The sequence below is a fragment of the Ursus maritimus genome, unplaced genomic scaffold (assembly GCF_017311325.1).
Source record: "Ursus maritimus isolate PB19 unplaced genomic scaffold, ASM1731132v1 scaffold_23, whole genome shotgun sequence".
NCBI lineage: Eukaryota > Metazoa > Chordata > Mammalia > Carnivora > Ursidae > Ursus > Ursus maritimus.
In genome coordinates this window covers 47,257,901-47,280,962 of record NW_024424786.1, presented here as the reverse complement: position 1 = coordinate 47,280,962, position 23,062 = coordinate 47,257,901, and the positions used below count along the sequence as shown (strand labels likewise).

Here is a 23,062-nt window from a genome sequence, read left to right as displayed (position 1 = left end):
CTGCATCTCCCCTGTCTCTGTGCCCACTCCCTCCCCACCCACCAATCCCTCTGCCCCGTCCCCTCCCCACCCCGGTCCTCTGCACCTCCCCATCCCCATGTTGCTGCGTCCCGTGTCCTTCGCACCACACTGTCCCTTGGGCACCCCCTGACCTCTGTCCCGCATCCCCACGTCCTTCGCACCTCCATACGTTCATTCCCCTGTCCCCACGTCTCCCCATCCTCCGTGAACCCCTTGACTTCCGTCCCTAGTCCTCCGCACCTCCAGGTCCCGCGCCCCCCAGCTGCGCGGGCCGGCGCGCCCAGGTGGATGCGCGCGCGTTGCGTGGAGACGAGCGGCGGGCACACCCTAACTCGCCGGCCCCGCCTCCCGCGCCGCGGATTGGCTCCCCGCGGGCTGGCCGGGCCCCGGTTGGCTCGCGCCGCGCGGCAGCCGGGCCCGTTTCACGGTGGGTAGCACCGCAGCGTGGATGCTGCTCGGTCCCGCCGCGGCCCCCAGGAGCGTGGAGCCGGAGCGGCCGGGCGGGGCCGGGCGGGGGCACCGCCGGGAGCCGCTCCGCCGCCCACCCCGGGCCCGCGGCCGAGGGCAGCCGCGGGTCGCGGCCGCACCCTGTGGCCGCGGGCGGCGGACAAAGGGCCATGCGGGGCCGGGAGATGCGGCGCGGGGCGCGCGGGAACCGGGGGCCGCAGCGGTGCCGCTGAGCACGGCCCGAGGTGGGGCGGGGCCGGCCGCGATGCCGTGGTTCCCGGTGAAGAAGATTCGCAAACAGATCAAGCTGCTGCTTCTGCTGGTGCTGCTGACCTGCGCCGCATGGCTCACGTACGTGCACCTGAACCTGGTGCGCCAGGGCCGCGCGCTGCGCCAGCGGCTGGGCTACGGGCGAGGTACGGGAGGGGGCGCGCGCCCTGGGGGCGGGGGGCGGTGAGGGCTAAGAGCAGCGCGGGGTCCGGGTCTTCTCACCGCGCCCGGGGACCCTGGTGGCCCTACCCCGCTCGGCGATATTGGGGCAGGGGGCGCGGTTCGGCCCGGCCCGGAGCCCAATGACGTCAGCAGTGACGTGCGCGACCCTCCTGGGGAGCGTCCCCAAACCTGGGCGGACTCCGGGATCTGACCTGGAGCCGGTAGTGACGGGGTTTACGGTGGGCTCTTGGAGACATCGCCCCCAGGCCCTGGCGTGCTGGGATTTTCAAGAAGGCCTTGCACCTCCACCACGTGCCTCCTCAGCAGAGCCTCAGTTTACCCATCGGCTGGGGAAGAGGGGAGAGACAGATCCAGCCTCCCGACGGGGTGGGGGTGGGGGAAGGGTTTGGAGGGAGCTGACTGGTGCTGTTGGAACGCTTCCTGGAGGGGGTGCCGTAGGTAAACCTGTAACAAGAGACTGAGAGGCTTTTGTGGGGGGGTGATGGAGATCCAGCCTGGGGACCCCTGAACTGCACGGAGTGAACTTCCCCAGGTTCCTCCAGCTCACACTTCAGTGAGGACAGTGAACCCGCAAAGCAAATCAGGTCCTGCTGAGTCTTGTGAGAAAGAGCCAGGGGAAGGGTCATGCCCCTTTAGCTAAGGGGATCCAACCGCCTCTTGAACGTGGAGGCTGCTGAAACACATCTAGGACCTGGTGGGAAGAGGAGAAGCAGAGAGCCTGGGGAAGGGGTGTGGGGATGGGAGAGAGGGCAGCACCTCAGGGCAGGCGTAACCACAACACCCCCACACTGCCTATCCCAAATGTCCCAGCTAGGGCGGGAGCAGAAGCCCCTGCCCAGGCCTGGGAAGACCCCAGCCAGACTGCCCCGGCCCTTCTTAAGGAAACACGGTGCTGGGTGTCCTTAGGATGGGAGGTGGGGAGAGCCTTGCTTCATAAAGATTCATAACAATGACTTTGGCTCCCAACACCCAGGGCCACTCCACCGAGGGGTCCAAACCCCCCTGTTCAGTCCCACTCCTGTCTCCCAGTTGCCAAAGCACTCTGCCTCCCCTGTGTGCCTGGGCACCTGGCTCCACAGAGCTCCCAAGCCAGGGGTATGGAGCTTGTCCCAACCCCCCAGAGGCTATACCCCTCACAGCCTCTTGAGAGGCCCCCAGCACTGCTCAGTCCCTAAAAGAAGCCCTCCTCCCACAGCTATGAGCCAACAAGGCAGGACCCAGTGCGTGACCCAGTGACACAGAACAAAACCAGACCCCCTTCCCCAGCCACCTCTGTGGCTTTCCAAGCAACCACAGTCCTCCCCAACTTGACTTCCTGAGCAGCTGGGGAGTCTAGCTCAGCAACTGGGGAGGGCGTGGAGGTGTGGGAACCCCATTTCTGAGTCCCTCTCTGCTCTCAGCTATGTCAGCAGAGAAGCTGGGTGACCGGCCAGACTGCCCTCACTACTCCTGGGTGAGCAGGAGCTGTTCAGGGACCTGGAAGGTCAAACTCTCATGTGGCACCTTCCAGGAACAGCCCCAGCCCACAGGTCTTGCTTGGCTCCAGGCTGCAGCCTCACCTTCTGTCCAGCCACCTGGGCTACCCCCAGGGTAAGGCTTGTGAGAAGCTGAACAGCTGGATGTGCCTGAGGCCTTTTTGAGTGTTGAGTCAGTGCTGTCTTCACTACAACTGGGGTGGCAGCACTGGAGCGGGGCAGGGGGCGACTTTCCTGGTACCCTGCAGGATACCCGTGTGGCAGGAGGCCCCTTTGGACCTCACTGTGCAGGACAGTGGTGGCAGCCTAGGATGGGACCCCACCACAGAAGACTCCTAGTACCCATGGACTTAGCTTGATGGGCAGGGAGTATCAGGGCCAGGCTGTGGGGATTTGGCCAGGAGCCTCTTGGGGGCTCATCTCCTAGCTGGACAGAGGGCAGTGAGGGAGGAACCCAGAAGGAGCAGGTGGGCAGCTACCACAGGAGTCCCACAGGCAGGAGACCAAGAACAGCTCCCCTGTCCTGGAGAAGGGGCCCGGGTCAATTGTGTCCACACAGTAATCTAGCTCCTGGGGTCTGGATGTCAAAACCCAGGCTTGCCCTGGAGCAAAGGCGGGGCTCCTGGATTGGAGATCCCCGGGTGGGAGCGCCAGGAGGGGTAGAGGTGGGTTACAATAAAGCCTCCCTTGCAGAGCCTCAGGTCCCAGGGTGTGGCACTCCCCCCCTCCACCCCCACCCCCACGGGGGGACAGGGTGGGATGTTCAGGTCCACAGCTTGGACAAGAAGTCTGGGAATTTGAGGGAGTTAGGGGCATGGCCAGGCCCCAGGCTAGGGGATGTGTGTGTGTGTTGGGGGGGCGGTGCTAAGTGCTACAGATGTCCACAGACAGATCAGGAAGGGTTCCTCAGGGGTACAGCCTCTCTCCATGGCTACGTTGGCCCCAGGTCCTCCAGCAGCCAGATCAGCGTGTCTATCCCTCTTCTGTCCAGGCTGGTGCCAGGGCTCCTAGGTCCTGAACCCCCACCCTGAGGGCAGCCGGTGGCACGTGTGCCATGAGCTGGGTCTGGCTTAGCCTTAAGACAGAAGCACCAGCTTTCCCAATAACAAGTTCCAGCACTAACCCTTAGCACAGTTTTGATAAGGGAAGGAGACACGAAACACTCAGTATAAGGGAAACGTGCTGGGGGCACTTCCTGGGGGTCCTCCTGACGGAAGAGCAACTGACCAGGATGGCCAGATAAGTGTGTACATATCAGACACAACTCTGCTCCCTGGCAACAGGCAGGGAGCTCGGGAAGAGCCAGGCGGAGGCCTTGGGAGGGGGCTGCCCACCCTCAGAGGCGGGATGCGGGGGCAGCCCAGCAGAGAGCAACTGCATAGCTACAGGTGGGGTGTCAGGTACTCCGAGGGAGCGGACTGAAGGGAGAGGCTTCCGTGGGAGACCCACTGCCCCCTGCTGACCCCAGCAGCAGGGGCCGTGCCATGAAGAGAGCCCGGGCCCCAGTCCTGCCCCACATGCCACCCACAGATGGTGAGAAGCTGAGCGGTGTGACAGAGGGCAGGGGTGTCCGGGCTGCACTGTCCACACAGAGGGCGGAGGATTCCAGCGAGAGCCGTGAGGAGGAGCAGGCGGTGAGCAGGGCTGTGGGAAGGGACACGTGTGTGCGGCACACGCGCTTGGGTGCAGTGGCCTCGGAGCCCGTGGGCTGTGTGGATGGAAGGCTCCGCAGGCTCGTTGGAGCGTGGTCTCACACCAAGCACCGCCCAGACACAGACAGCCCAGACTGGAGTCCGGGTCTGGGTGGACGCAGTGGTGCACGTGTGGGTGGCCCCGTGTCGGCCTGGTCATCTTCCAGAGACGAAGGTCATCTGGACGTGTGGTCAGGGTACAATGGATTTGCGATTTGTGCCTGGATGTGTGCAGGGGAGTCCTTGCGAGGTTTGTGTCCCACTGCGTGTGGTTGTGGGATCCCTCCCGTCTCTCAGCTTTGACCCGGTGCCTTTTCTGTCCCGTAGCCTGAAGGCCGGGACCCAAACATGCTGTTTCCTGCGGGGGCTGGAAAGCCACCCCCTCTGAACCTCACTCATCAGGTGCCCCCATGGTGGGAAGAGGTGAGCTCCAATCGGCTTACGATGGGCTTCGGGGAGTGCTGGAGGTGGGGCTTTGCGGAAGGTAAGGCCCCCCTCCCGCCCCCCAGTACAAGGGGCAGGTGAACCTGCACGTGTTTGAGGACTGGTGTGGAGGCGCTGTGGGCCATCTGAGGAGAAACCTGCACTTCCCGCTGTTCCCTCATGTGAGTGCTGGGGGGCAGGGCAGGCCCCAGAGGGCGGGAAAGGGTACGCAGTGGGCTTTGACATCAGAGGCCACTGCCCCCCCAGACACGCACCACCGTGAAGAAGTTGGCCGTGTCCCCCAAGTGGAAGAACTATGGACTACGGATTTTCGGCTTCATCCACCCGGCGAGAGATGGTGCGAGGCGGGGTGACGTGCCGGGTGTGGGGGGAGATCAGAAGGGGCCCCGCACCCCCCTGAGTCCCTGTCCTGTGGCCTAGGAGACGTCCAGTTCTCTGTGGCTTCAGATGACAACTCTGAGTTCTGGCTGAGCCCAAACGAGAGCCCGGCGAGCGCCCAGCTGGTGGCCTTTGTGGGCAAGGTACCCTCAACCCCACAGCCCTCCTGCCCCAGTCCCTCCACCCACACCCCCGTCTGTCTTCACTGGGCCTCCTGCTGCCTCGGCCACCTGTCTTCTCCAGCTTCTAAGGGACGGGGACTGGATGAGGCTGGTGCCCCCAAAGAGAGGGTGAACCCCCCACACCCCTTCTGTATTGCTTCCCAGACTGGCTCAGAGTGGACAGCACCTGGAGAGTTCACCAAGTTCAGCTCCCAGGTGTCCAAGCCCAAGCGGTGAGTGACTGGGAGTGTGTGTGCATGAGTGTGCACACATTCGCACACACGTGAAACCACTGCACTTGTGCTGTCCTGGCACACCACCCTGGGCCACCATCCCTGAGCACCCCGTCTTCTCTGTGCTCTTGGTTGGGCTTCCTGCGGGCGTCGCAGGGGCCTGTCCCCCTATCCCTTATGTCCCCAGGCTCATGGCCTCCCGGAGGTACTACTTTGAGCTGCTGCACAAGCAGGACGACCGAGGCTCAGACCACGTGGAAGTGGGCGTGAGTGTGGCTTGCCATCCGTGGGCTTCTAGAGAACGCACCTCCCCTCCCCTGCCCTCTCTGCTTGCAACACTCCCTTCAGGGCCCCCACCCCGGGAGTTCCTGTCTAGTTGGCAAAGCAGACGCTCAGGGACGGGGCCCGGGGTCAACTCCGCCTGCTCAGAGAGGCTGCATGGAGGAAGTGACGCTGGAGTAGAGTCCTGAGAGATGAGACGTTCATAGATCCAAAGAGGAGAGTATCTGGGATGGGGGTGCATCAGGTGAATTCCAGATCTCAACAGCAGAGGAATGGGAACACCCAGCATTCTTCCACAACTCCAGGGGGTCCAGTGGCCAGGTAGGGCCTGCAGTGCCAACCCTGGACAGCTCTGGCTTTGTCCTGAGAATGAAGCAATTGGGTTTGCATTTCAGGAAAAACCCTTTGGCCACTGTTGCAGAGAGCCTGGGGAGAGGGTCCTTTTATGTGTGGTCCCTGAACCAGGGAAGTGGGAAAGGAAAAAGTGGCAGGTGCAGGGGGAAGGGGGTTTGCACAAGACAGAGGGCCTGAGCCTGGCTGCGTGTGGGGTGATGACCAGATTGGGATAGGGGGTTCTCAGCCCAGTTCTGTGGGATGTCGCATGTGTCAGGCGTGTGTGACAGGCATCAACCCAGCTCAGCTGGCAGGGAGTCCAGGCTGGAGATGCAGGGTTACGGTGATCTTGTGGAAGACAAGGGGGTGCCAAGAGGCCCCAGAATGAGCTAGGGAGGGAAGAGGGCTTAGAACAGCTCCTGGGAACCCCAGCTTGAGAGGAGGGAGGGAGGGACAGAGCCTGCAAAGGAGACTGAGAAGGAACAGCCATAAGAGGGGGAGAGCTAGTGAGATGAGCTGTGCCAGCCCTTGGAAGATCAGCTGTGACCTCCAGGAGAGCAATGGCTGTAGAATGGGGAAGCAGGCCACAGGAAAGCTGTGACCAGCAGGCAAGGGAGTGCTTAGGATTTCAGGAAAGGCCTGGAGGGAGCATGGGGAGGGGTCCTTACCTGCCGCCAAGAACCCCTCTCTCATCCACCCTCCAAGTTTCCTATATCCTTGAAGGGGCTGCCCCCACTAGTTCCCCATGCCCACATCTGAGAAGACCCATTCCTTTCAAGCTCTGTTCCCATTCTGGTCCTGACCACTCTCTCCCTCCCCCAGTGGCGAGCCTTCTTGCCGGGCCTGAAGTTTGAGGTCATAGGCTCTGCTCACATCTCCCTGTACACAGGTGCGGAGCCCCGTACCTCTCTGGGGAGTGGAGTGGGCTCCTGATGGGTGGTCTCCTTGGGGTGGGCTCTGGATGTGGGTGGAGAGGGGTGAGGAGTGGTCTCTGGGTATTCCTGGGGACCCCACACATCCCTCTGCCCCCAGATGAGTCATCCCTGAAGATGGACCATGTGGCCCACGTCCCCCAGTCTCCAGCTAGCCATGTGGGGGGCCAGCCGCCGCAGGAGGAGCCCAGAGCTGACATGCTGCGCCCAGACCCCCGAGACACCTTCTTCCTCAGTGAGAGGGGACCCTGGAGGAGGGGGCGGGGACACCCAGCCTGCCACTCTGTGACCACTCCTCCCACAGCTCCTCGGGTGGAGCCTTCAAGTCTGGAGAATGTGCTGGAGCCCTGCGCCTATGCCCCCACCTACGTTGTCAAGGACTTTCCCATTGCGAGATACCAGGGGCTGCAGTTTGTAAGTGCCCCTCACCAAGACCTTCCTGAGACCCGGACCTCCCTCCCAGGGTCCTCTGAGCCCTCTGCCCCGCCCGCAGGTGTACCTGTCCTTCGTCTACCCCAACGATCACACGCGCCTCACTCACATGGAGACCGAGAACAAGTGCTTCTACCGGGAGTCACCGCTGTACTTGGAAAGGTGGGGGGAGGGGCGCAGCAGCAAGGAATGAGGGCGGGGCCTCCTCGGGGGCGGGGTGTCCTCGCTGATGCCCCGCCCCCACCCCAGGTTTGGGTTCTATAAGTACATGAAGATGGACAGGGAGGAGGGGCAGGAAGATGAAAAGGAGGAGATGCAGCGCCGAGCCTTCCTCTTTCTCAACCCGGATGGTGAGTGCCCCCCAGGCCCCCCAGCGTGTGCCCACCTGGGCGTGGCAGGCTTAACCATGCTTCCCACAGACTTCCTGGACGATGAGGACGAAGGGGAGCTGCTAGACAGTCTAGAGCCTACGGAGGCGTCCCCCCTGCAGAGCGGCCGACGATTCCCTTCCCCAGTGGCCCCCACCACGCCACCGGGAGCCATGCCTACCCCGCCAGCGCCTCCCAGCACCCGGGACCTGCCAATCCCCAGGCGCTCCCGGGCGCTGAGCTGGGCTGCCCGGGCGGCGCGCCCCCTGCCCCTCTTCTTGGGCCGCGCCCTGCGCCCCCGAGCCGCAGCTGAGCGGACGCCCCCAAAGGTGTATGTGACACGGGTGCGGCCGGGACTACGGGCACCCCCGCGGGCCCTGGCACCTCTCAGCCCACGCGGCCCGCCCTGGCCGCCCTTCCCCGGAGTCTTCCTCCGTCCCAGACCTCTTCCCCGGGTGCAGCTGCGGGCACCCCCACGCCCGCCCCGGTCTCGAGGCCGCAGGACCGGTGGCTCCCAGGCCACAGAGCTGAGGCCCTCTGCCCGGGCGCAGGCCACCCAGGGGAGCCGGGAGGGCCAGCCGCGCACGCTGGGACTCACGGCACCCACCGCGGACTTGAACTTGTCGTCAGAAGCACAGCCTGTGACCTCCTTCCTGAGCTTGTCCCAGGTGTCCAGGCCACAGCTGCCTGGGCAGGACGAGGAGGAGGAGGAGGAGGAAGCAGACGAGGATGGGGCCCAGGGCGAGGAGGACAGCGAGGAGGTAGCGGGGGCCCCCCGCGGCCGCTGGCGCGAGGACGCCATTGACTGGCAGCGCACGTTCAGCGTGGGCGCGATGGACTTCGAGCTGTTGCGCTCCGACTGGAACGACCTGCGCTGCAACGTGTCCGGGAACCTGCAGCTGCCCGAGGCCGAGGCCGTAGACGTGGTGGCTCAGTACATGGAGCGGCTTAACGCCCGCCATGGCGGGTATGGGGGAGGGGCGCACATGGAAGGGGAGGGCCTAGCCTCTGTGGGACCTTCGACCTTCCCTAGGGCCCAGGGTACTGACCTGGGAGTGCACCCACACCCCCTAGGGAAGAGTCTTCTCTGTCTCTTCCGTGTCTTCTGGGGTGTCTTATTGTCCAGGTTCCCTGTCCAGTGTTCGAAGCCTCACCCCCCCCCCACACACACACAGCCCCAGGTCTGGCTCCCCTGTCCTACACCCCCAGACCCCACCCTGTCACCTTGGGCCTGAACCCAAGAATGAATCTGAGCCAGCCAGCTCTTTCCTCCAAATAGAGACGCATCCAAAAGTCAAGCTGAGTGTCCCTGGAGCCCCCCTGTTCTGCTGGAACAGTGCTACTGGGTCTTCCAAGAGGGCCTTCCTCTGACTTCAGGGGACGGCACAGGGCTCCTGCCCCATGGCTGCCTCTGGTCTTCCCTAGGCCCCGGGAATCTAAGCCTGTCTCCACCCCCACGTAGGTAGTGGTGTGGCAAGTGGGAGGCCTCAACTTGGCCCCACTGAAGGCACCGGTGAGTTCTGAGTTGTGTGAGCCTTGAAGGAGGGGCAGAATGTGCACAGGCGGCAATGGCAAAGGCACTGGGACAGGAGCCCAGGGGCCTGGTGTGCAGAGGATAGAGAAGGGGCCGTTGTGCGCCTTGACCAACCTGCACAGTGCTCGTTTTTCTTACTTTCGATACAAGGTGTTTTTTGTTTTTTTGGTTTTTTGTTTTTTAAGATTTTATTTATTTATTCGACAGAGAGAGAGACAGCCAGCGAGAGAGGGAACACAAGCAGGGGGAGTGGGAGAGGAAGAAGCAGGCTCATAGCGGAACAGCCTGACGTGGGGCTCGATCCCAGAACTCCGGGATCACGCCCTGAGCCGAAGGCAAACGCTTAACCGCTGTGCCACCCAGGCGCCCCTCGATACAAGGTTTTGAGCAGGACAGGGGTTTGACCTGTTTGGGTGGGAGACAGGCCTGTTGCTGCCTTGGAGAGGAGTAGACAGGATGGGAAGCTCATAGGGGCCATGACTGACAGGCTAGGTCCGGGTCAGTGATGGGATGGCATGGGAGCGGCAGGGATTCGATTCTAGGTGGCTGGGTGTGAGCCTGCCCTTGGCTCTAAGCTTCCTGAGGGCAGGGTATGAATGGCTCCAAGGACTGAGAGTGTAGGTAGACCCAGAGCATTTGGGACAAAAAGTCTGTGACACTTGAGTAGAGCATAGTGGGGACGGCAGGGGTAGACAGGAGGAGTATGCACCCCTTGGAGGTCACATAGGTAGGCTCCCATGGTGAGGGGTGCTACCTACAAAGAGAGGGCATGCAGCAGAAGGAGGAGGCAACCTTAGCAAGGGCAGGATCCTGTTTTCCCAGAATGAGAAGTCTTTGCTTGAAGGCAGAATGGAGGACGAAAGATACTCGGCAGGGCCAGAACAGGGGGAAGGGGCAGAAGAGGCTCAGGGTAGGCCCAGTGGCATCTTCCTCAGGGCCTTAGAAAGAGCAGGGGCGGGTTGGGGCAAGCATGCCAGATTGAATACCCCAGAACAAAGACCCTGTAGGAGGAGGAAGTCAGCTTACCCAGCATGAGGGCACACTGAAGGCAAGTTAGAATCTGCCCATGGTCCTAGAATGCCACTTTAAGCCATCCGAACCTCATTCTGTGGACAGTGGGTGGCCCTGAAGTTTTGTGAGCATGTCATAAAGATCACTGTGGATGTGAGCGGTGGCAGGAAGACCACAGAGGAAGAAAGGACGGGCCTGGGCCTGGGGGACGCTTCCAAGTGTGCGCTACCGTAGGGAGGGGGAGCCCCACAATGGGGGCCTGTCTTGGAACTCCCCGTGGGGCATGAGGTGTGAGGGGGCTGTGGCAGCCTGGGAGGGAAGAGGATTCACAGCAGCTACCCCAGCCCGTCAGCTGAGTGGCCACCTGGTTTCTGGGGCTGGGGGCGGAGAAGGAGGAACGCAAGGTCGAAGCCCGGGGGTGCTGACCCAGTTCCACTTCCCAGGCGCTACGCGCTTCTGCGCATCGTGAACGTGGAGAAGCGCCGAGACTCCGCGCGCGGAAGCCGCTTCCTCCTGGAGCTGGAGCTGCAGGAGCGCGGGGGTGGCCGCCTGCGCCTGTCAGAGTATGTCTTCCTGAGACTGCCGGGAGCCCACGCGGGAGACACAGACAGGGACGGAGAGAGTCCCGAGCCTGCCCCCGCCGCCTCCACGCGCCCAGACGGCCGCCCCGAGCTCTGCCGGCCACTGCGCCTGGCTTGGCGCCAGGATGTGATGGTACACTTCATCGTGCCAGGTGCGCGGGAGTGCCACGGGCCCAGGCACCCGGGATGGGGGGTGGGGTTCCAGGAGACCTCCTCGCGAGGTGAGGGAGCACCACTGGCCGTGGACAGGGTTCCGCAAAGTCAGCGTGGGATGGATTCAGTGGTACCACCCTTCTCCAGTGAAGAACCAGGCGCGCTGGGTGGCACAGTTCCTGGCGGACATGGCCGCGCTGCACGCCCGCACTGGGGACTCACACTTCAGCGTCACCCTGGTGGACTTTGAGAGCGAGGATATGGATGTGGAGCGGGCCTTGCGCGCGGCTCGGCTGCCCCGGTAACAGCGCCCTCCACCCCCACTGGGGAGGACCGAGCGCATCTTGCCTCCTTGGGGAGGTGGGTTTTCCTACCCTGCCCCCAGGGACCCGTGCCTGTGACTTCCCACCCCCGTTCTCCCTCACCCCCCAGGTACCAGTACCTGAGGCGAACTGGGAACTTCGAGCGCTCGGCGGGCTTGCAAGCCGGAGTGGACGCGGTAGAGGTGCGTGGGAGGGATGCGCGGCTGGGGAGAGCGAGATGGGGGAGCCAAGGGAGGATCAGCTTGGGGAGGAGTGGATGGGGCTCAGACTTCCCTGTGACCTCGACCTCCAGGATGCCAGCAGCATCGTTTTTCTCTGCGATCTGCACATCCATTTCCCCCCCAACATTCTGGATGGCATCCGCAAACACTGTGTGGAGGGCAAGCTGGCCTTTGCGCCTGTGGTCATGCGCCTAGGCTGCGGGAGCTCGCCTGGGGACCCTCACGGTAATGCCCTGGATGCCCCTATCCCAGTAACACTAGGAGTCCCACCAATGCCAGGGTAAAATCTAGGCCCCTGGGGGCCTCTCCCAATCCCTGAGGTAGGCCTAGGGACCCATCAATGCCCCTCTTAGTGCCCAGAACCCCAGGTCCTCCCCCCAGAACCTCCAGGGTCATGCCTGACCCCTAGGGACCTCCTCCAGCACCCCAGTCATGTGCAGAGCTCCAGATTATGACCCCCCATAGAAGGGTGACCCCTGAGAGCCCCTCTGATGATGGGCCCCTGTACCAGACCCACACCTGAGGTTGGGGAGGAAGGCTTGCAGGACCTGGTGTCTGACGGGCACCTCCCTGCCCAGGTTACTGGGAGGTGAATGGCTTTGGTCTCTTTGGGATCTACAAGTCAGACTTTGACCGCGTTGGAGGCATGAACACTGAGGAGTTCCGTGACCAGTGGGGGGGCGAGGACTGGGAGCTCCTGGACAGGTGACCACCTCCCCACCCTTCAGGGAGACTAAGGACACTTTCATAGCTTCCTCTGAATGGGGAGGGGGAAGCCCAAGGGGTCCTCACATGCTGCCGGGACTCTGTCCTTCTGCTTCATCTCTCAGGATCTGTGGGCCTAGGGGGAAACCCTTTGACCCCACCCCAACCCCCCAAACCCCTTCTTACCTCCAGGGTCCTGCAGACTCAGGGACAGCCTTTGAACAGACTCTGTCCCCAGATTCCATAGGCCCAGTGGTGGCCCTGAGTCCCCATCTCCCACCAGAGTCCTACAGTAGTGGAATCCCTGACACCCCCAGCCCCGGGCCTGGGTCCTGACCGCTCCCATCCTGCCCACCCCCGGGCTCCAGAAGAATCAGGGCAGCCACAATTATCCCCCTACCACCCAGGTCCTGACCCCCCCCAAGATCCTACAGGCTCAGGGACAGCTCTGCCACCCCTCCCCAGGGTCCTGACACCCCTTTTCTACCCAGAGTCCTGCAGGCAGGGCTGGAGGTGGAGCGGCTCCGACTGAGGAATTTCTACCACCACTACCACTCCAAGCGGGGAATGTGGGGCACACGCAGCCGGAAAGGCTCCCGCACAGAGGGGCCCTGAAGACAAGGCAACCCTCCCAGCCCCTGGCTGCAGTCCTGTGGTGGTAGCTGGAGGCCGGGCCCTGAGCCTGGTCCCTGGGGACCTGGCAGGGCTCATCCCAGGGGCACAGCCACCACCTGTGCCTGGCCCACAGGGGCCACCTCCCCCTTCGTGCCCCTCCCCAGAGAGGTAGCCTTCACAGCTGGTTGGGGCCTGGGCTTGGTCCCCACACTCTGTGCGATGATTTCTGTGAAATTTTGCCGTAGCGATGACATTGTTTTCAGGATTTCCGAGAGTTCTGTCTGTTCCGTTTTTTATTCAGAATGAAATGAAATATTTTTTTTAGTTCTGACTTGTCCTCTGCCTGGTTCTCTTGGGAGGGCAGGGATGATTCTCTATGATTACCAGAGAGCCCTGGGCACTGCCTCTGCTCCTTCGGCTCCTTCCTGACTCACAGCGGCAGCAGCCCCACTGACCCCCAACCTCTTCCACACTCAGGACCACTCACGGCTTCCTTCCCTCTCCCCTTGAACCTCAGAGGTCGGACCTCGAGGGGAAAGAGCTTCCAACCTCCTCCTTGCCAGTCTGTGCCTGTCTTGCCTGTGGAGTCACGTGGCCTCCCATAACTGACATGGGGCAGGGCCTTCGCACCTTTGAGAAAAGAGCATTCGGCCATTTCACAGCCCTCCCTTTTGAAAACAGAACTTGGATATTAGTCCTACCCCCTCTTCCCAGGAGGTGAAGGTGGGCAGTGTCCTATGACCATGTTGGGGGCAGGGTTCCGCTGCGTTGCCAGAAGCAGAAAACCCAAGGCAAGCTGGTTTACACCATAATGGGGAGGAAGGGTGCTCATCTGACTTCTGTCATGTACGTGGAAGTTCAGGAGCGGGGGCATGCTGGGAGAGTGCTGACCAGAGGCTGGGTGATGCCGTGGAGGCCCAGCTCCTCCCTGGGGGTGTCAGCTGTAGAAGACGGGTCCCAATCCTGGGAGGCAGGCTGGCGCTCTGCCGGTATGAGATCTCTGTGGCTGCCATAACACATTCCCACAGACTATCATCTCACAGTTCTGGGAGTCAGAAGGCCTAAAACCGAGGTTTCTGCGGGCCTGGCCTCCTGCAGGCTTTAGGACTGAATCTGCTTCGTCCTCTCCCCACTTCTAGAGGCTGCTTGGATTCCTTGGCTCAGGGCTTCTTCCTCCACCTTCAAAGCCAGCTGCTTGCCATTTTCATAGCCCTCCCTCCCTGTGTCTGTCATCTCTGCTTCCATTATCACTTCTCTGTCTGACCCTTCCTGCCTCCCTCTTGTAAGGACACCTGTGATTACACTGTCCCCCTCCATTAACCGGGACAATCTCCCCATCTCAATCGATTTTTTTTTTTTTAAGATTTTATTTGAGAGAGAGAGAGAGAGAGCACAAGACGTGGAGAGGGAGAAGCAGGCTCCCTATGGAGCAGGGAGCTTGATGCGGGCCTGATCCCAGGACCGTGGGATTATGACCTGAGCCAAAGGCAGCCACTTAACCAACTGAGCCACCCAGGTGCCCCTCAATCAATATTCTTTATGTAATCACATCTGCAAAGTCCTTTTTGCCATGTAAGGTGACAGTCACAGGTTTCATGGAGTAGGGCCTGGATGTTTTTGGGGCCATGGTTCTCTGTACTTATTTACTCACATTCAGTGGGAAGGCAGTACGTGCACCCAGCAGCCCAAACAATCCTCGTGAGATTGGCCCAAGTTGTATCTGATGAGGACACGAATAGTCGTGAGGTTCAGTGGGGTGGAGTCCGGAGCCAACGACCAAGAAAGAATTCTTGAGGAGTCTTTGGTGCAAAATTGGTGGTTTATTAAAGCACAGGGACAGGATCCCTGGGCAGAAAGAGCTGCTGCCCCGCGTTGTGAGGGGTGGCTGATTATATACCATGGGGTTGGAGAAGGTGAGGAAAAGGGGAGGTTGAGAAAGTACTTTCATGTGTTAAAGAAGATTCACAAGATACCTGTGGCCTTGCCATTGTCAAGTTAAGGTGGTTTTGCCCTCTAGCAAGGCATTAACATGAAGATGGTTGGGAACTTCCTGGAGGCTGCAGATTATAAGGACATTTAATCGTATCTACATTCCCTTCCGGAAGCTAGGTTATTGATAGAAATGCTTCGTTCCTGTAAACTGCTAAGACATTTGTAAACTGAGGGAGACTTAAGTCTTGCAGGATTGTTGTATCTATAGGTTAACTGTTTCTTTGTCCTTCAGGGCAGCCAGGAGTGCCTGAGGAATGTCACGTATGTCCCATGGGGGGGTGCGGGGTGTCAGTTTCTGCTTTGTCCTCAGCTTGCCTTCTGTTCCCTCATCATATCCTTAGGTCATACCTCACCATGAACACAGGGCAGCAGGAAGGATCCCAATGAAAGAAGAACCAGATGGACACCACCATCTGGCCCTGAGAAGATTCTAGAAATGACCCTGCTGGAAGGGACATTCAGCCCTGCCACTGCTGACCAGAGTAACCAGCAGATGTTTGTAGACACTAGTCACCTGTAACACGTGGGCTTCACAAGTCACGCTGGTCCACAGAGCACAGGTGCCTACAGGGCAGAGGACATGGCTTGCCTGCCACATACCTGCCCAGAAGCTACAAGATGCCCTTAGCTCATACTGCCCTCTCCTCCCCAAGTACGTAGTTCACATGGGATTTTTCTCCACTCACAGATGTTTCATAACAAAAAAGAACTAGTGCTGGGTTTAGGAATACATTCTCCAAAAGAGAGGGGGAGAGAAAGGAAATGCAAACAGTAGGCAGGTGAAGCATACACATCGGAAAAATAATTACCTCAGGAAGCAGAGGAAAAGTTCAAGCGAAATCCCATGTAACCTGGACTATATGTATACCATAATTTATTAATCCATTTTAATTACTTTATTGAGAACCCACTACACGTTAGGCACTGAGGGAAAAGTGGTGAACAAAAGAGACAAGAGCCTATCCTCCTAGAACTTAGGTTCAGGTGAAGGGTGAGGAGGAGCAGACAATAGACACAATAAAGAAAACGTCTAGTATGTTAGCTGGCGTCAACGGATGTAGAAAAACAATTAAGCCAGGAAAGAGAACAGTAAATTTGAGTGAGCCCACAGTCATAAACAGCAGTCAGAAAAAGCAAGTCTGAGAAGGTGATATCCCAGAAAAGACCCGAAGGCTGGAAAGGTACCGAGGATGCCGCTGGGGTAAGAGAGGTCAGAGGTGACACTTGAGGAAATTTTTTTTTTCTAATTAGCAATAAATGCCTCTCACCACTCCTTTTCAACATCATACTGGAAGTACAGTTGACCCTTGAGCAACACAAGGGTTAGGGGCAACAACCCTGCACAGTCGAAAATCCACATATAATTTTTGACTCCCCCAAAACTTAACTACTAATAGCTCACTGGTGACAGGAAGCCTTACCAATAATGTAAACAGTCAGTTGACACATATTTTGTATGTTATATGTATTATATTCTGTGTTCTTAAAGTAAGCTAGAAAAAAGAAAGTGTTATTAAGAAAATCATAAGGAAGAGAAAATACATTTACAGTCTGTACTGTATCCAAAAAAAAAGTCCACAAATAAGTGGCCCTGCACAGTTCAAACACATGCTGTTCAAGGATCAACTATACTCGCTAATGCAATAAGACAAGAAAAGGAAATAAAAGGGAAATTAGAGGGATGTGTGCATAAATGGCTTTGTTTACAGAGGAAACCTATGTAAAAAACCCAAAAGAATCAGCAGAACAACAACAAACCATCCTGGAACTGATAAGCAACTGTAAGCAAGGTTGCAGGATATAAAGTTAATACACAAGTCACTTGCTTTCCTATATATCAGCGATGAACAATTAGAACTTAAAAATTAAAACACAAGGGGCGCCTGGGTGGCACAGCAGTTAAGCGTCTGCCTTCGGCTCAGGGCGTGATCCCGGCACTCTGGGATCCAGTCCCACATCGGGCTCCTCCGCTGGGAGCCTGCTTCTTCCTCTCCCACTCCCCCTGTTTGTGTTCCCTCTCTCGCTGGCTGTCTCTCTGTCACATAAATAAATAAAATCTTTAAAAAAAATACCATTTGCATTAACACCAAAAAAATTACATACTCAGGTATAAATGTAACAAAATACACACAAGATCTATATGAGGAAAACTGCAGGAACAGTCTCTCGGTGCTGGTGGGAATGCAGAATGACGCAGGCACTTTGGAGGACACTTGCCAGTTTCTTACAAAACGAAACAACTTCGTACCATACAATCTAGCAATCACACTCCTAGATATTTACCCACATGAGCTGAAAGCTTTTGTTCACACAAAACCTGCAGACAGGTGTTTAGAGCAGCTTTATTCATAATTGCCAAAAACTGGAAGCAACCAGCACGCCCTTCGGTAGGTGAATGGATAAACTGTGGTTACATCCAGACAACGGACTATCATTCAGCATTCAAAACACACACACACACACACACACCCCAAAACACCAAAAAACTATCAAGCCACGAAAAGACATGGAGGAACATTAAACGCTTATTACTGTGTGGTTCCAATGACACCATATGTGTGTTCCAATGACAGCAATGTCACGTTCTTGGAAAGGCAAGACTACAAGACCAATAACAAGACCAGTGGTTACCAAGGGCTGTGGGAGCAGGGGAGGGACGAACAGGCCCAGGGTTTTAAGGCAGTGAAGCTACTCTGTGGGATGTTATAAGGGTGCGTACACATCACTGCATATTTGCCCAAGCCACGCCACCAAGCCTGAACCCTGATTCGGACTATGGACTTCGGGTGACAATGGTGTGTCCATGTAGGTTCATGGATCAAACTGAGTGTCCCACTCTTGTGGGAGATGCTGGTACGCTTGGAGTGTATGCCTGGGCGTGCAGCAGAGGGGGGTGGGGGTGGGGCAAGGAGAGGGGGAGCAGGGAAATCTCTGTACCTTCCTTTTAATTTTGCCGTGAACCTAAAACTACTCTGAAAATTCAGTCTTCTTCAAAAAATCAATGATAAAAACAAAATTAAAATCTGACAACACTTGGGAGGGGAGGAATGGAAGAGAAAAAGAAAACCTTTACAGAAATAAAAGCCACCTTAGGAATTTCCAAACATAAGAATAGCCATCATTGAAAACCCAGTCAGGAACACAGAAGACAAATTTGAGAAAAGTGCACAAAATGGAATAGAAAAGAACAGAGCTGGGGCACCTGGGTGGCACAGCGGTTAAGCGTCTGCCTTCGGCTCAGGGCGTGATCCCGGCGTTCTGGGATCGAGCCCCACATCAGGCTCCTCCGCTATGAGCCTGCTTCTTCCTCTCCTACTCTCCCTGCTTGTGTTCCCTCTCTCGCTGGCTGTCTCTATCTCTGTCAAATAAATAAATAAAATCTTTAAAAAAAAAAAAAAAAAAGAAAAGAACAGAGCTAAGCGTGATTGCTGAGAAGACAAGAGATACGGGCACACAGGCAAGCCAGAAGACGAGAGAAGAAAAACACATGATATATAGCAGGAGAAAACTTTTCTGGAATAAATACAAGCCAGAATCTAAAGTTTGAAACACTGATGCCAGAAACTTAGCCAACGCACGTGCACACGAAGTCAGTGGGAGTGGGTGTGGGAGGTTAAAGACCCCTGGGAGCCTGAGGCAGCTCCGGCGGGGAGGTCAGCACGCAGGACCCCTCCGTGGGAAAGGGGCCTGTGCCTGGGTCACACCCGCCTTCCCCAGAACAGTGCCTGGTGTGCAGAAGAGGTCCGGACACGTCTGACCAAACCGACAAGAGATGGATGGACAGACAGAGGGAGGGATGGGAGCAGGGGGGTGGATGGGGGCGATGAAAAGTGCCCCCGGGGCTCCCTGGGCTGCCTGGGGCCCGTATCCGTCAGCTCCTTTCTACACCAAAGGCGCAAGGCAAGAGCTGGGGGCACAGGGGATGCCAGGTCCCAAGTGTCCCAGGATCCTTGGGGATTTGGCGCGAGGGCCACACTACCCACAGGGCCGGGGAGGTGGCGCCCACCGCGCCAATCCAGATAGGCTCCGTGGAGGATGCGGGCCCTGAGCTGGACTTGGCGGGAGTCCAGATCGCGGGAGGTTGGAAGGTTTGAGAGCGTGGGCGCGGGTTCGCTGACGGGAAGCTCCAGGGACGCGACGCGCGCCGGGCCGCGGGGGAGAGGAAGCAAGACCCGCGCCTCTGGGCCCTCCAGCCAGGGAGCTGCGCCCCACATCTGGTTCGATTCACAAGAGGGCTTCACTGATCTACCCCCACCCTTGCAGGCTGTGTAGCCCCAGGCCAACTGCTTAACCTCTCTGTGCCTCTCTGTGCCAGTGTGTGTTCCCAAATTTTGTTTTCAATATTATTTTGCTGTAATATCTCCAAGCTTTTTCCCCATCTTCTGCTCCATAATAACCCCACACACACACACACCCGACTCCCCTCTGTGCCCCTCCCCCAGCTCCAGGTCACTGAAGCCAGCACTAGGGGATCCACCTTCCACCCCCTCTCCCCCAACTCTGGCCCTCCGCCCTGGAGGCCTCCCCATCCGACACCCCCTGGTCTTTGTCCCTAGTTCCTCCTTCAGAGAGTTTTCTAATAGCTACCTGGGGTCCCCACCTCCAGTTGCCCACTCAGCACACCCTCTATGCCCAGTCAGATGGAGGAGTAGAAATGCTAACTCACCCCCTCAAGCTGTCACTTCACTTCAGACACCCCAGGGCAGAGTCCAGCCTCCCCCAGGAGCTGCCCACCTTCTGAGAAAGAGACTCACTTACTCACCCTTGGAGTCCCCAAGTCCCAGGTTCTCAAACCGGATGGAGCAGCAGCACCCCCAGGGGGTTAAACACAGGTTCCCAGGCCCTGCCACACGGATGGCCCTTCCATCTGTTTTCTAAGTTCCTTGGGTGTATCTTCCATTTGCCAAAGACCCACCTCCTCCAGGAAGCCCACCATCAAGCCTAACCTTGAATCCTCCTGTGCCCCCTCCCCAAGCACTGGCTACAGGGAAAAGGGAACTCTGGGAAGGACAGAACAGAAGGCTGGTTGCAGGGGTCAGATGTGGCTCCTGGCCTGGGGTTGAGAGTGGTGGTAACAGGTCTGGGCCATGACTAGTCCCCCTGGCCGTGCAGTGGTTAGAGAAAGTACACCCAAGATCCCAGGCTTTCCAGGAACACTGAGCCAAAGAGGTAAGAGGTCATGGTGGGGGAGGGGTCCACATGTCCTCAGGGAGGCTCAGGGCAGCTCTGGGGCACTGGAAGCTCTCCTGGCCAAGCCACCCCGCCAAAGCCCCCTCCATCCCTCTGCAGCTCTGGCCTACCCCTTGGGGCCACCCCACAAGCCCTTTGAACCCCCACCTGCAGCCTTGAGTCTGGCTTCCCTAGGCAGGCTGCCAGGCCAGGCCTCCGCAGGCCCCAGGTGGGCCCAGGTAGACCCCGAATGGAGGGCGGGCCTTAGGCCCGTGCCAGGCGTGTGCCTCCAGGTGCACTCAGTGCCGCACCAACTTGTCTCCCAGGATTTTTCCACACAAAACACGTCTCCCAGGGAAGCAACCGGTCTGATGAGCTGGGCGTGCGGGCGTTCCCACCCCGCCCTCCCGGTACCCCCACAGTCCCAAAATGCAGTGAGAGGCTGCCCCGGACGGACGCGCGGGCCTGGGATGGAGCCCGGGACCCCTTGGCCTGCACCATTGGCCCCCGGGATGAGCCATGGGGCCGGCGGTATCCAGACCACCAGCACGGTAGGTCTCCCACCTGAGCACCCACCCTGGCCCGGCAGCCCCACCCCAGGCTTCACCCTGAACTTTTTGGGGACCCTCCGCTCCCCCTTTGAAGCTACCCCCAACCCCACCCCTTCCTCTCCAGCACTGACCTCACTCCTAGGCCTGCCTTCTGGCCCAGACCCTCCTCCTCACCCCCAGGCCCCCCAACCACCATCCCCACCCGGGACCACATCCGCTGAAAAGACTGATTACAGATTAAGGCCAATGTCTTCAGGAGAGCAGGGTAAGGGCCTCCCGTAGGAGAGAGGAGGCTGTTAGAGTGGGCCCTGCAGTGGCTTCTCAAGAGGGGTGCCCAGGAAGTACCTGAGGCCACTCAGCTCCCACCCCTCCAGCCCTGGGCAGCTCACCCTTTGCCCCTACTCAGTCCATCAGGGGCCTATCCTGGATTCAAACGAGGCCTACCCAGGAGGCCTTGCAACATGCTGGTCCAGCTGGATGGGAGCACCCCAGGGAAACCTTCTGGGGGCAAGCCCTGCTAAGCCTGGGCCCCGCTCCCCACCCCTGCTGCTGACCCCTCCTCATCACTGTTCTGTCAGACTCCTGGTTTCTTCCTCCCCCAACACACACCCCAGCTCCTGCACCCCCAGCCTAGGCAGGAGGCCCCTCTGAGTCAATGCCCTGCAGCAGTCCTGCCTACCCTGCCCTGTCAGAGCTCTGTTGAGCTGAGCCCTGACTCACATGTAGGGAATGGCCTTCTACCTCATGGCCTGGGGGGCCAGAGCCCAGGAGGGGTGCCAGAGGGGGCCAAGCCAACCCTTTGGAGGTCTCTGCAGAAATGGGGGGAGGGGGGCAACTTCCACGGTCTACAGGACAGAGATGGGAAGGGTCATGAGCCTCGGGGGTGGGCCAGTCTATCCATTTGCTTCTGGGATCTCTTGGGGACCAAGGATCAAGGTCCACAGGGCCCTCTTCTACCCTAAAACTCCTCCCAAGCCCTTTATCCCCAAGCCTCACTCGTAGCGCTGACCCCCGACTAGCTCAGGCTTGGCTGCCTTCTTCGAGGGGCTACCTGCAGCCCCCAGTCACCCAGGGAGAGAAAACTCCTGGAGGTGGCTGGCCTGAGGCTCCCCAGTGGCCTACTCTGGCCCTTCCCTGACACTCAGGACAGTAGGCCCACTGTGGCTTAGGAACAAAAGCTGGGAGCTAAGATGGGCCCAGATGCCTGCTGCTCTGTCCTGGGAGGTGTGGAAGGAACAGGGAGGCCAGGCTGGGATGTCTGCCTGTTCTTCCGCCCAAATTCCACCTTAAGCCGGTGGTGGCCCCTCCCTCTTACCTGGCCCAGGTGTCCCCGCCCCCAGCCAAGCTCAGGGCTGGGTCTCCAGGCCGGCTCTGGGCGAGGCCAGTGGGGAGGGGACCTCAGGGACAGGACGGTGAAGACAGTTCAGGCCGGAGGAGGCCCCGGTGGCCCAGGCCAGGCGCGAACCCAGCCCGGCGCATCTGCCGCCATGCAGGACGGTAACTTCCTGCTGTCGGCCCTGCAGCCCGAGGCCGGCGTGTGCTCCCTGGCGCTGCCCTCTGACCTGCAGCTGGACCGCCGGGCCACAGAGGGGCCGGACGCTGAGCGGCTGCGAGCAGCCCGCGTCCAGGAGCAGGTCCGCGCCCGCCTCCTGCAGCTAGGCCAGCAGGCTCGGCACAATGGGGCAGCTGAGCCTGAGGGGGCCACCGAGGCAGCCAGAGGTAAGCGGATGCCCGCGGGGTGAGTGCCGGGCAGTGGGAACGGGGGGGCCCTGGGTAGAGGTGGCCTCGGTGGGTGTGGTGGTACGAGGGCTAGAGGCCGCAGTAGGGCTGGTGCTGGGGTTCAGCGCCCTGACTCACCGAGGCCTTGCACTGAGTCACCTGCCCCGCCCCACCAGGTGTGGGAGAAGCCATGGGTGCGGCCTCCCACCACCCAGCAGGGACCCCGGGGTCCTCGTGCTCCAGCCTGGCTGGGCCCCACCTGCCCCCTCAGTCCAGAGCGCCATGGGCACATGGCAGGATCGGCACATGGCAGGCCAGGCAGGGCCTGTCTCTGTCAGCAAACCCGGAACATGCCTACGTCCGGTCCCACGTAACACAGGCTCACACACGATCTCAGATGAGCAGACACACACGTCAGTCCCACAGGGACACAAACACACTGAGACACAGACACCCAGACTCCAGCGTCCCTCCCCGCCACCCCCCCCAGGCCCTGAGGGAATGAGCAGACAGAAACGTGAGGGGGTGGGTCTGGGAAACCTGGACCAGAGCCAACTGCCTGTCTGGACCAGGGTCTCCCTGTGGAATTGCAGGGGAGGGCACCGGAGGCCTGACCCAGTTATTCTTCATGAGAACAGCAAGCGGCGGAGTGCCCCTCAGTGCCAGGCAGACCCCAGCACGTGTGTGTGCCTGCAAATGTACGTGCAAATGTGCGTGTGCTGGTATGGACGCGTGTGTGCCTGTGTGTGCGAGTGTGCACGTGACTACGTGTGCTGGTGTGGACGTGTGTGCGCCTGTGTGTGCGAGTGTGCGTGTGACTGCGTGTGCTGGTGTGGAC

General features: G+C 59.4%; 2 protein-coding genes across 3 annotated transcripts in view; both read left to right on the top strand.

The window, feature by feature from the left end:
• The first annotated feature begins 733 nt into the window (after window positions 1–733).
• Window positions 734–13,121, top strand: B4GALNT4 (beta-1,4-N-acetyl-galactosaminyltransferase 4). Of its 2 annotated transcripts, none has more exons than XM_040639767.1 (20): window positions 734–884; window positions 3,927–4,030; window positions 4,415–4,510; window positions 4,597–4,692; window positions 4,778–4,868; window positions 4,952–5,052; window positions 5,236–5,303; window positions 5,491–5,569; window positions 6,741–6,807; window positions 6,951–7,085; window positions 7,155–7,264; window positions 7,344–7,444; window positions 7,532–7,632; window positions 7,702–8,617; window positions 10,639–10,928; window positions 11,077–11,230; window positions 11,362–11,434; window positions 11,545–11,698; window positions 12,052–12,178; window positions 12,670–13,121. In XM_040639767.1, exons 1-20 carry the CDS (start codon window positions 734–736, stop codon window positions 12,791–12,793), a joined length of 3,138 nt encoding a protein of 1,045 aa, XP_040495701.1. In that variant the 3' UTR covers window positions 12,794–13,121. The 2 variants fall into 2 exon arrangements, with proteins under 2 accessions (XP_040495701.1, XP_040495702.1); XM_040639768.1 differs by having other exon boundaries at window positions 752–819.
• Window positions 13,122–20,424: 7,303 nt separating this feature from the next.
• Window positions 20,425–23,062, top strand: part of PKP3 (plakophilin 3) — an 11,574-nt gene continuing 8,936 nt past the window's right edge. Inside the window, exons 1-2 of the mRNA XM_040639759.1 lie at window positions 20,425–20,505; window positions 22,029–22,224. Of these exons, the coding sequence (XP_040495693.1) occupies window positions 20,425–20,505; window positions 22,029–22,224 (277 nt within the window). The remainder of the gene's footprint in view (window positions 20,506–22,028; window positions 22,225–23,062) is intronic.